General features: G+C 36.4%; 1 protein-coding gene across 4 annotated transcripts in view; it reads left to right on the top strand.

Moving 5' to 3' along the window:
* Positions 1–12526, top strand: part of LOC5568519 (AF4/FMR2 family member 4) — a 492113-nt gene that overhangs the window by 234773 nt on the left and 244814 nt on the right. For all 4 annotated transcript variants that reach the window (XM_021854371.1, XM_021854374.1, XM_021854372.1 and 1 more), the window contains exon 2: positions 438–1416. In XM_021854371.1, coding sequence (XP_021710063.1) covers positions 1396–1416 — 21 coding nt within the window. In that variant the 5' untranslated portion in view covers positions 438–1395. The remainder of the gene's footprint in view (positions 1–437; positions 1417–12526) is intronic.

Below are 12526 nucleotides of genomic sequence, written 5' to 3'. Positions count from 1 at the left end.
TTTTATCCATGAAGAGACAGAACTATACAATAGTATAATTCTAGTGTGTTTTACAGATTCTACCACCATTTTATTATTCTAAGTCTAAGTCAAAGCTTAAGTTGGTGTCTTAGACAACATGCAGTAATTTTTCATGTTCTGAATCTTTGTCGAAGACTCAAATGTTCTACAGCGTCAAATAAAAAAAATTGCATCGTAGAGCAAATAAATTACATCAACCCAAGATAAATCTCCGCAAAAATGCACATCTAAAGCGCCAGAGGATTCGTCTGGCTAAATGCTGTTCCTGGCCCAGTGTGCAGCGGCCGGTTTAATCCGATCAATTGCAGTTCTCCCGCAGAAAAGAGTCACGCACTGCCCTGGTGACCGAAAAAAAGTCACTGAAGAACAAAAAAAAAAAAAAAACTGAATCCTATACCTTACCATTTTATTTGCAGAGTTGTGTTACAGTTGTGGAGACAAGAAGCAGCAAGAAGCAAAGTGTTCGGAGCAAGTAGCGCAACCCTCCAAAAGGAACATCGGAGAGCATGGATCGAAACGTGATTGAGGGAAGAAGAATAAGAGCACAGTGAATCGCGTGTGACATCGAAGTGAAGGCGATAATTTCGTCTAGTGGTCATCCCTCTTTCTCTCTTGCTCTGAGCTCTAAACGACCGATCAAAGTCAAGCCAGAGTCGTGTGAAAGCCGCGCGTCGTTCGTCTCTTCGTGATTTGAAATTGAAAGTGAGTCAAACACGAAACGAAAAGCTGTGAGAAACGCTGCCGAAGAAAAAGAGAGCAAAAAGTCATCACCCAAGAAACCGAAAGATATTGGAAGCCAAGTTCCAGTGGCCGAGTGCCGGAAAAAGTGACACAATCGAATTACCGCATTTCTGCGCGCTGTTCGCGTGGCTCTCGGGGCTCGACTTCGCATGGCGACCGTGGCGCCATTTTTCTAGGAGTCGTGTGCATTTTTTTTTGCTCTCTGTCTGTTTCGTTTTCAAGTTTGGACGAAAAATTGTATAATCGATTGGCGTGCCGAGTGAGTAATCAGCCGGAAAGAATTTGACTTGCAAATTCGGCGCCTTCGGTGCGCGAAAATTATTATTTAGGAATCCGGACAGCCGGAGGAAAATTAAATCAAAACCATTAAAAAGTGCGATAGTTTTCGAGGCGGACCAAAGGTGACACGGGTTTGACCCCGATCGAGGTCGTCTCCATCAGCGGAGCGGAAACATGAAACTGATGAACGGACGACGAGTCGTAGACAGAGACAAACCGGTATTCTGCTGAATCGGAAGCGCTTTTAGTGACGAAACAAGTGTACAAGCAAAAAATCTGTAGCATATAGAGAAGAGTTCCCGCAGAAAGAGAACATCATCGCAGGCGCAGGCACCTGAACGAGTTCGAGCGCTCATGGGCAACGGAAGCAAAAAGGTGAGTGACTGGGTTTTTATTTTAGCATTTTATGCTTTTGGGGTTCGTCTCATTTGAGAGCGTTGAAGTTATTGGCATACCAGTTTCTTCTCTATTATCATAATGTGCGATTATTAGTTTGCTAATTTCACAGATAAGGAATTACAAAATGGAGTCGTTCAGTAGTAATTTTGAGATTTAATAAAAGAAGGTGGTTAAATGGACACAATTGGGTTAATCTTTAATAACCATTAAATTATCATCAAAATCATTAAATTGCAAAAAGTGTGAGGAGAATTAACGCGTAATCGACTTCGTGACTGTGCTATGAGCTGTGTCAGATAAAGGAGACCGAATCAATTATTGATTCTTGATTCGAAAATTCTGCAGTTCTTTATTGTGAAAATTAAGAAAGGTCACTGTACTTCAACCGGAATACATTGATAATATTTAAATCGAATAAAACTTTGAATGGAAAAGAAAATAACTGTTTTTGAAGTTTTGATTGTGACGATGATAGATTAATTTATTGCGATTTCTTTATTAGTGTCATTTCAAACATTACATTCATTTTCGCGTTTAGTATCATACAAGCGTATCTGTAATGATCGATTTCGCTTAGTCGATTTTTTCTTTGGATAAGTACATGAAATTCAGTCGGTTTTCGTAACATTTAACGATGCCGCATGACAAAGGACAATGATTACTTTTTACTGAAATTACCTCTCAGCAGAATCGCAATGATCGGAATCAAATAAGGAGATTTCAGTTTAATACCTACCTTCTGATTCCGCCCTAATATGAGCAAATCTTTTGACAGATACGCGTATTTCAACTATTACTTGTTATCTTCTTCTCTTCTAAACCCATTTATCCGATTTTTTTCCCCAAATGCCATTTTCTCGAATGAACTGAGTCCCCGAATGTACCGTTTCCTCGAAATATGTTTCCAATTACATTTTCCAGATCTTGTTTAATTATCGGTATAAAAAACTGAATTTACCAAGTTTGATCATCACTTCAAATGAAAAGTTCTCTTATGAATTATTTAAATTAAAAACCACAGCCGATACACCCGATTCTGTTTTTGCACGGGGGATGCGTACCGGGCAAAAACAGTAAACAGTTCAAAATTTCAAAAACCGTGCAAAAAAAGTAACGAAATTTCTCGACGTTTCATGCAAAAATTAGGTTTTGGTGCAAAAAAATGTATGGCAACTTTTTTTGCACGGCCGTGTAAAAAAAAATCCGTGCAAAAACAGAATCGGGTGTATACTGTTTTGATTCATATTATGGACAGCTTCAAATTCCGGACACTCTATTTTATATGGGAAACATTTCACACGAAATGTTTCAGTTTTCCTTCATTCTGTTCGTTGAGAAACTTGAAAACGTATGTAACGAACAGAACAAACGAAGAGTTGTTGAACGCTTTCATGTATGTGCGTGCATCCAAATATAGCTTGGATAAACTTTCGAACCATCGACGAAAAAAGTGATTTAATCGATATCAGATCCCGTTTAACCATGCATATTCAAGGAGTAGAATCAATGGCAATGTTTGTAACGAATGTAATGTTCTTTGGAACTTGAATATTTTCCATATTTCGGAAAACTTTTGGAAGTAAAATTTAACCAGCTACAATAAATTTCCTTAGCGTTGTAAATTTATGTAACAAATTATGCCCAGGTTGGACGACAAAAGTTTAAGTTTGCATATGTTATTACGTTTTTTTAATGTTAATCTAGCAATATTTTTAAGTTTTTCCGCTCGAAATTTTTCATACCAGTTTCACTAGCTTAAAAACACATTATCTTCAAGTTCACAAAACCCCCCTAGAGCCAAATCCTGATTGCGCTACTGCCCTACATGTGTTGGTATATCGATTCAAAGTTCGGTTCAAACTTAGGTTCAAATAATGGTACAAAGCAGACAGACAGAGAACGGTTGAAATGCACGTGGATAAATTTCTATGATCATATATGGATCTACATGGTACAAATCGCAAGGCCTTTGAGGCTTGAATAAATGTTTTATTTATGCAGATCAACTGAGATCAATATTTTAGGTAACATTGAGCGGTAACCTTATGAAAAAAAAACAAGAACAATATTATAAGTACAAATTGATAAACGTGGATTTGTACTGTTTTCTGTATGTCCGTTTTGTGCCTTCGTTAGATGCAATCTAAGATTTGGGATTGTTCAACGCTATAGAGGGAGGAGGGAGTGTTTCATCTTGTTACGATCCATACAAAAATTTAGAATTTTTCATACAAAAACTGTTACGTAGGGGATGGAGAAAATTTCAAATAGACAAATTTTGCAATAACGTAATATTTGAATGATCCCTTTGCACCAAAATTTGAACCGCGGTTGCAATAGAGTTACAAATGGACCGATGTTCAAACCGGTGTTCGAACCTATATTTACTTTACACATGTTTGGGTTTAGGCTCAGGTTCGAGCATATCGAATTGAACACTAGAACAGAGTACAAGAAGATTACGAAACCGGCTGAACCAACGTGTTTGGTGTTCGTTCGGGAAAACTGGTCCACTTAATGGCAATACGAAGTTTGCCGGGGAAATTACTAGATAAATATATAAAACATATATAGCTAATGAAACTTTAATCTGATTTTTTTTCTGGTAGTTATCTGTAGTTATATGTCATTCCTTCAAATTTCATGGTGAAAGCAATTACTAAAGATTATAATGTTTCCAAACGTTGTTAAAGCTTTTAATATATTCTGGGGCCCAGATAGCCGTAGCGGTAAACGCGCAGCTATTCAGCATGACCATGCTGAGGGTCGTGGGTTCGAATCCGGCTGGTCGAGGATCTTTTCGTTAAGGAAATTTTCTCGCTTCCCAGGGCATAGAGTACCTTCGTACCTGCTACACGATATACACATGCAAAAATGATCAATCGGCAAAGAAAGCTCTCAGTTAATAACTGTGTAAGTGCTCATAAGAACACTAATCTGTGAAGCAGGCTTTGTCCCAGTTGGGACGTAACGCCATAAAAAAGACGAAAATATTCTGAATAAATAATTTAATGTATTCTGAATAGATAATTTTTAGCATGTTGAGTTCTCAACACAGACATGCAGCCTTTCAATGAAAAACCGATCTAGAGGGTCACCGAATCCCGTGAAAATTTGCTATTTTGTTCCTTAGCCGAAATAAGGGACTTTTCAAGAAAATAATAAAAAAAATTCTCAAAAAATGATTTTTTACATGTCAGAAAATCTTTTTTTTTTCGTGTTTTGAAGGCCTTAGGACAAAAAGGGCTATTGCTGTTCTTATTTTTCCATGAAAGTTCAGCGCTGTGTATTTTTTAGTATTTGAGATATATATTTTTGAAATTAAAAAATCAGTCATTTTTTATCGGCACACACTGTAAGTCTCAGCGCATTAGATTTTTTATTAAAAAAACATAACTTTTGAACAGCTCAACTGATCTTTTCTATGGAATGGAAGCTTAAAATTTCAACTCCTTAGAAAAAAATATAAAACTTTTTGTGAAATTATATATTTTTCTTGAAAAGTCAAAATCTTTAGCTTTCATTTTGTCCAAGAAAATTGAAAATCGGTCATGCGGTTCCAATGGTAAGATTTTTTAAAAATATAAATTTTGTAAAGTTGTGATTTTTCTGATCACCCTATTCCGGGAAAGGTCATTCTAATCAAAAAAATCAAAAACACGTGTGTCCTTATTTCGGATAAGGAACAAAATAGCAAATTATCACGGAATTCGGTGACCCACTAGATCGTTTTTTCATGGAATGGCTGCATGTTCACATCGGCAGAATCTAACCAAAGCTTAAAGAGATATTTATCTGTAAATCTGATATTTGTTGTGTGATAATGAAGTAGCATGTTGCTGCATCTTTTCAAAAGTATCTGGAAAGAATACACTGGACGCTCAATTCTGTAGGGCACAGTATAATATAGATTCTCTCTCTAACCTAAAGTTCTTAGACTTCATTAACTTTCTGTATTAACAAACTTTTATGTTGCACTAAGTGTAATGAAAAAAAAAATGCGTTCGGCCTAATGGACATATGATATTCAGCACGTTTGCTCGAACAATATATTTTGCGACAAATTTGAAAGGACAGAAGAAGGGAAAATTCTAACTAGGGGAGTTAACGTATTCTCGGCAACCTATGCCTATGCCGCGCTTCTTTTGTAAATACGTGTTGGTCTGTTTACAATTATGCGTTGCTCAATTCTCTATCAATTCTCAATTCAAATCAGTCGCATTTTGAGGCGTGTTCATTTGAATTGATGACATCTCAAGCAAAATTGTTTGTTCAGTCTCGGAAATCTCATCAGCGAGAAGCTGGAAAAACAAAGAATCATCTGAAAGTTTTCATTGGTGTGTTTTGATATAAAAATACTGTGTATTTGGCATTTGAAATTTTGTTGCCGATAATAGTCGAATGGTGCCGAAAAACTAAATATATATATATATATATATATATATATATATATATATATATATATATATATATATATATATATATATATATATATATATATGTCACGAAATGACTAATGAACGGGTCAACGGATTTGAATGATTTATTCTCCGTTTTGTTCGTCAAGGGTTCCGACGTGTTTGTGTGTATAAAAATCTTCGGATATTCACCGGGAAAGTCGAAAAAACGAGAGTGAACGGAACTGTCATTTTGTATGGGACGATCCATAGCGTTTTTCAACAGCCTACTTGATGGCAAGACGAAGTTTGCCGGGACCACTAGTTATGAATATTAATTGACGCTTATATTGAGCTTTTATTAATTAACTCATTACGCGTGGTAAAGATGGACAAATTATGGGTGAAATTATGAAAAAAAAATCCACAAATTTAACGATTAGTTATCTAAACTTATACCAGTTAGCACGTTGAAATCTTTTTGGCAGAAAAATCATGAATGCATTTTGAACTAAACGCAAGCGAAAAGTGAAATGATCTCAAACAAACTTTGCACGAAAACGCAGTATAAAAAGAATCTTAGGTTAAGATGCATCCAAACCAAATATCAAATTTTTAAGGAACAAATCTTAAGACCCAGACAACTATTCAAGCTGAAAATTTGATCGATAGGTCGTTCATTGGTGGTGACCAATCCATCAAATTTTCAGCGCATAGCATTGTGTAGTTCTCCAGATTTGTGCTCTTGAAAATTTGAGCTGTGGTTTTGATTCATCTTTACCTTACGTGCAAGAGCTTGCCTATGCTCAAGAACGGCCCGTTTAGTTCATAAATATGATCAGAGCTTTCACTTGGGAATGAATTAAAAAACGTACATTCCTTTATATTATGTAGGGAGACTTACGGCTTCGGCACCATTCGACTATTATCGGCAACCAAATTTCAAACGCCAAATACACAATATTTTTCTATCAACACACGTCAATGAAAACATTCAGATGATTCTTTGTTCTGCCCGCTTCCCGCTGACGAGATTCACGAGACTGAATAAACAATATCGCAAGAGATGTCATGAATTCAAATGAACACCCCTCAAAATGCGACTGATTTGGAGCTGCCGAAGTGATTCTCCAGCAGTTTTTATGGGAAAGTTGCCGAAGAGAATGAGGCTGCCAAAAATAGTCACACGGACAAGAGATGTTCGCAGCGTTGTAGAAACGTTTCTAAAAGCGTTTTGACAAGTCTGTCGGTGTGAATCGATAGAGGATTGAGCAACGCATAATTGTAAACAAACACGGAATTTGTATGCTGATGTCCGAGAAAATTACAAAAGAAGCGCGGTATCGGCTTAGACTAGCGAAAATACGTAAGTTCCCCTACATCAAAAACATAACATATCACACTAGACAACGGACTAGCATGCAACACCCAGTGGCACAGTCGAAATACGTTTCCGGACGAAAAGTTTTCCGGACTGAAGCGGGAATTGAACCCACACTCCTTGACTTGATGCGACCACATGCTTGGTAACACTAACCGCACAGGCACGAAACCCACCAAATTGATCTCTTTGTTCAACAAATTGAACTGGGAAGTGAACTGAATGCGTTCAAATGCATCACTGTGTAAAGCACATTATGATTTATTTTAGTAAATGGTACATTCTGTAAAATAGTTTTCGAGAAAGTAGTTTATACGGTAAAACGTCATTCGGGGGAATTGCATTCGGAGAAATGGTTTTCGGGGAAATATTTGACATTTTACAATCAGATAAAAATACATATCAGATTACGATCTCAATCACCACCTTGTATCTAAAAACTTTTCGATGAAGTTGGCTGTTCGTGGATACGAGATGTTCGGTGAACTGGCGGAAAAGTAGCACAATTGGTACCGGTGCATTGAAATCACCTGCTCATAAGATAAAAAAAAATCGATGCTTTGTATCAGTAATCATGGAAATAGAAGTTTGCAAAGATTTCGGTCAGATATTATTGATTATCCAATATTTCGAAATTGGAGTCGACAACTGTTGTCGTTGATTTTAGAGGTTTCACACAAATTATGTAGCGCTAGAAATAGATATTTTTGACCATCTCCCTCCCTATGTAACAATTTGTAGCATTTCACCAAACCAGCACATTTTTCCGGTATGGACACCTGATTTTTCAATTGTGAGAATTTGTTACATAACGGTAATTAGAACCATTCTTCCCCCTATTGTAACAATTAGTAACGAAAGCTTTCCCTGCATGCGTTACGTATTTTCATGTATCCTTATTATCCTGAGCAACTATGCCGAAAACAGCATCTATCTATATGCTCGCAATCTCGAGTTATCGCATAATTAGTTCCTATGTGGTGATCGAATTCTCTACTAAATTGTATCCCATCTGAGATTCTTTATTCTTTTGAGCAACTTTGCCAAAGACAGCATCCTCCTATGTGTCCGCAATCTCGAAATATCGAATAATTAGCCCACACTGAAAGTTCATATTGACGCCAATGCCACACATTGGTCAAATTCTAAACTAAATAGTAATCCTTGTAGAAGTCCTTATCCTCCTGAGAAACTTTGCCTAAGACAACGTGCTTATATGTGTTCATAGTTTAGAGATATCGTCTTATTAGCACCTACCGACACCAGCGCCTGAAGGTGGTTGAATTTTAAACTAAAATGTAACCGATGTGAAAGACTTTATGTTCGCAATCTCGCGATATGTAATAATTAGCCCTCATATGAGGCTCATATTGACGCCAGCGCCAAGCGGTGGTCGAATTTTGAACTACTCATGTGGAAGTCTTTATCCTCCAGACCAACTTTACCTTCTATAAACTCATAATCTCGAGTTATCACATAATAACTATCTACCTGAAGTTCCTACAGACGCCAGCGCCACACGGTGGTGGAGTTCTAAACTAAATTGATACCCTCGAGGAAGTTCTTGATCCCCGAAGCAAGTTTGTAGTGATTACAAATAATAAATAAATAAATTAAATTTATTAAATAAATTAAATAAATTATAAATTTCATAATTCGATTGTTATTTCGCTGATTTATAAAATACGCTTTTCGGGATCATTTTATTCAGTTGTTTAAATATAAAATTCTATTTTTTTTTTGGGTTAATTGTTGGCAAACATTTATGAAATGCTATTATGAACAACTAATAATAGCGAGTGGTACAACGGATTTGTAATTTTATATGTCTTTGTGTAACATATCGGTCTTCTAACTGTAAAAAACAATTGAGTAGGAAATCATTGTTTTTGGAAGTCTAATATTGCTAAATAAGCGTTCCATGTAAGCTTATTCAGATGTCCTATTTTTGTACAATTGCATTTCCTAGAGTTCTTCGATAACTATGTTATTTTTTGTTATCACCTTTCATTTTCCGTCTGTACTTGTACTGAAATGTAGCCTGAAGTCTTCCAACATTTTTTTTTCAATAATGAAACCCTCATTTGCATGATAACCACCGGAATGATCGCGTAACTCTTTTTATGATACCTCAGCCCGGACAAGCATTAGTTAATTTCGGAACCGATTTAAAATGCTTCCAATGCACCGTCTCCATTTTATGCCCTCTTTTGGGGTGGTATAAATTTCACTTTCATGTGCGAGCAAAAACAACTCGCCAAACAATGCAACTCTTTTCCAATAATAAACAACACCTCAGTCCGAAGCGAACCCGGACGATGATAGCTATCAATCAATTGTATGTGTATTTTTTTCCTTTGCTTTTTTGTGGTCATTATTTATTGTTCGCGTCATCGACAAACGGTTTTGTGCCTAGGAAGGTAGCCACTGTTAATAACCAATGAGGCTTGTGTCTCAGCCTACACATGTGGTTTTACTAGGGGGAATCTGGAGCAAGATGGATAACCTTAGTTTTAGGCATACGTTTTTATTTGAATGAGAGTTTTAATATGAGGATCAATGCGTAAAATTGTAAAAAAAAAGATTTTTTGAAAACTGTCTTCTGGCACAAAGTAATCTTCTGAGTGTTTCTTGTGTTTTAATTTACTCATACTCTTGTTTATAAAATATTTTTTACCATTACATATTATAATAAATTTTTATTTTTTACAATACCTTGTGTTTTACATTGTGTTGTAGAAAAATCAATGTTTTTGGTAACTCCAATAACAAATTATTGAATAATTTTTTGGCTTTGCTCTGGGGAAAATTGGCCAATCATGTTCGTGACAAGATAACCTATAAGATTTTTGTATGAAACTTCTGTGAAAAGACAGAATTTTTAGTAAATCCCAAGAAAATATATATCTTATTGTTAAATTTGTCAAAGTTGAAGTCAAAAATTCAAATGTAATATTCATAACTCTTAACTTTGATTCTAATTTAAAGATCAACCAAATGTATTTTAACTGACCTGTGTTCCGTAGTCAGCATACCCCACAATCCCTACCTACTATGTAGTTAAAAAGGAGCTTGGGATCATCGATCAACACTGGCTGCTGACTGGTGGCGAAGTGTGGGCAATAAAACAAGTGCAGTCAGGGAAATATACTTTCGCTTTCGACGGGGATTGAGTCGACTACTTTTTTTTCTGCTCTGCTGTCCCACTGAACAAGACGTCATCGTCTGTGCAGCAAATGAACGTGAAATTTGAGGAATGTGTGTAAAACTGTACGCGTCATTAAACTTGAACATTCCGCACTTTATGGTTGTTGGTTTTCGGGTGGTGATCTAATGTTAAGTACCAAGCACTACAAGCTGTGCTGTTTTGGCGAGCTGAGTATTGAAATGATACTTAATTTGCTTATTTTAGATCTAAAGTGTGGTACATGGGCACGTGGATCGATGTGAGTTTGAGTTTGGTGCGAACTGACCGAGCTGAAGATTTTTTTCAGATTTCTGAAGGAGGGAACTTAGGAACCTTCCTTAGCCAAGTGGTGAGTGTCCGCGGCTACAAAGTAAAGCCATGCTGAAGGTGTCTGGGTTCGATTCCCGGTCGGTCCAGTATCTTTTCGCAATGGAAATTTCTTTGACTTCCCTGGGCATACAATATGATCGTACCTGCCACACGATAGACGAATGCGAAAATGGCAACTTTGGCAAAGAAAGCACTCAGATTCTAACCTAAGTGCTCATAAGAACACTAAGCTGAGAAACAGGCTCCTCGAAATTCCTCGTTATATTACTCCAGATATTACTCTAGATATTTTTAATGATATTCTCCAGGAATTTTGATAGAAATCAAATCAGGCATGCCGGATTCCTCTGGGATTTTTTCTTAGAATCTCGTTTAGAATACCTTCAGAAATTAAATCTAGTTTTTTTTTCTTCATGCTTACAATTTACTTTAGAGCATTTTCCTTCAATGATTGTTCCTGACATTTTCAAGGAACTGTTTAGTTTTCCAGGTAAATACAATAATTTGGTATTTCTTAGGATTCATCTAAGAATATTTCTAGACATTATGCCAGAGGTTTTTCCTGTTCTTTGGGTTTTCCTATGATTTCTCCCAAACTTTTCATGAAAGACTTCTTCAAGAATTAAACCAGTGACAAGAGATTTTTCTAGGACATTTCCGCGAAAACTCTTACTAAAAATACTTGGAAAATACTTTTTAAAAATTGACCCTGTGCACTTTCAACAGTTTTTTCAGGGTTTCCTCCAATAATAAAATCTCTAGGATTTTCTAGGATTTTATAGAGAAAGTTTTCTAAGGATACCCTATGCAAAAATTTCATAGATTCTTCAAGGGCATTTTTTTACAAGATTTCCTTCAGAAATTTTTCTGATTCTTAGAAATTGCAAGGAAATTGTAAAGGTTTTTTTAATATTTAAAAAAAATCCTGAAAATACTACCCTTAAACACCTTCATTTTTAAAATGAACACAATTCAAAAACCTGTAGATCAATAAATTTTATAGTAAGTGCGGTTAGTTGGTCTTACAATCTTTGGGTGAGAAATCCCCGTGACCCCTCCCGCTTTTCTAAGTAAAGGAAAATGCATGGACACGAGAGGTCCAAAACTGGTCTCAAACGTATATCTCTACAACCAAATGAGCTAGAAGGTAAGTGTCTTCGGAAAAGCTATTCAGCTGATCAAGGGCTATTTGACGATAAAACAATTGGTTGTGAATTCATCCGCTTGGTGGCGCTAGTGACCAATTTTATTCAATCATATGTATCTCAAAACACTCTTTAGCTAGAAAGTTGGTGTCTTCGTTCAGCAGATCAAGGGTTATCTGGCGGTGAAGAGCCTGATTGATAATTTTCCCGCTTGGTGGCGCTAGTGCCAATTTTTCTTCAATTGTATGTTTCTCAAGATCCATATTAGCTAGAAGGGTGGTGTCTTGGGCAAAGATGTTCAGAAGTCTGATTGGAAATTAGTCCGCTAGGTAGCGCTAGTAAAAAGAAATACTTCAAGCTTCTCTACCTCAAGATCCTTATCAGTTAGAAACTTGGTGTCTTCGGCAAAGTTATTCAGCAGATTTAGGGATATCTGGAGGTGAGCAATTGAGAATCTATTCGCTAGGTGGCGCTAGTAATATTTTTTCTTCATTTTTCTGTATCTCAATATCAAGTTAGAAGGTTGGTGTCTTCGACAAAGCTGTTCAGAAGATCAACAGCTATCTGGCGGTAAAGAGTCTGATTGGAAATGTATCCGCCAGGCGGCGCTAGTAAAAATAATTTTTCAATCTTCTCTACCTTAAGA

The sequence above is a fragment of the Aedes aegypti genome, chromosome 3 (assembly GCF_002204515.2).
Source record: "Aedes aegypti strain LVP_AGWG chromosome 3, AaegL5.0 Primary Assembly, whole genome shotgun sequence".
Taxonomy (NCBI): Eukaryota; Metazoa; Arthropoda; class Insecta; order Diptera; family Culicidae; genus Aedes; species Aedes aegypti.
This window is presented reverse-complemented; position numbering and strand designations above follow the sequence as displayed.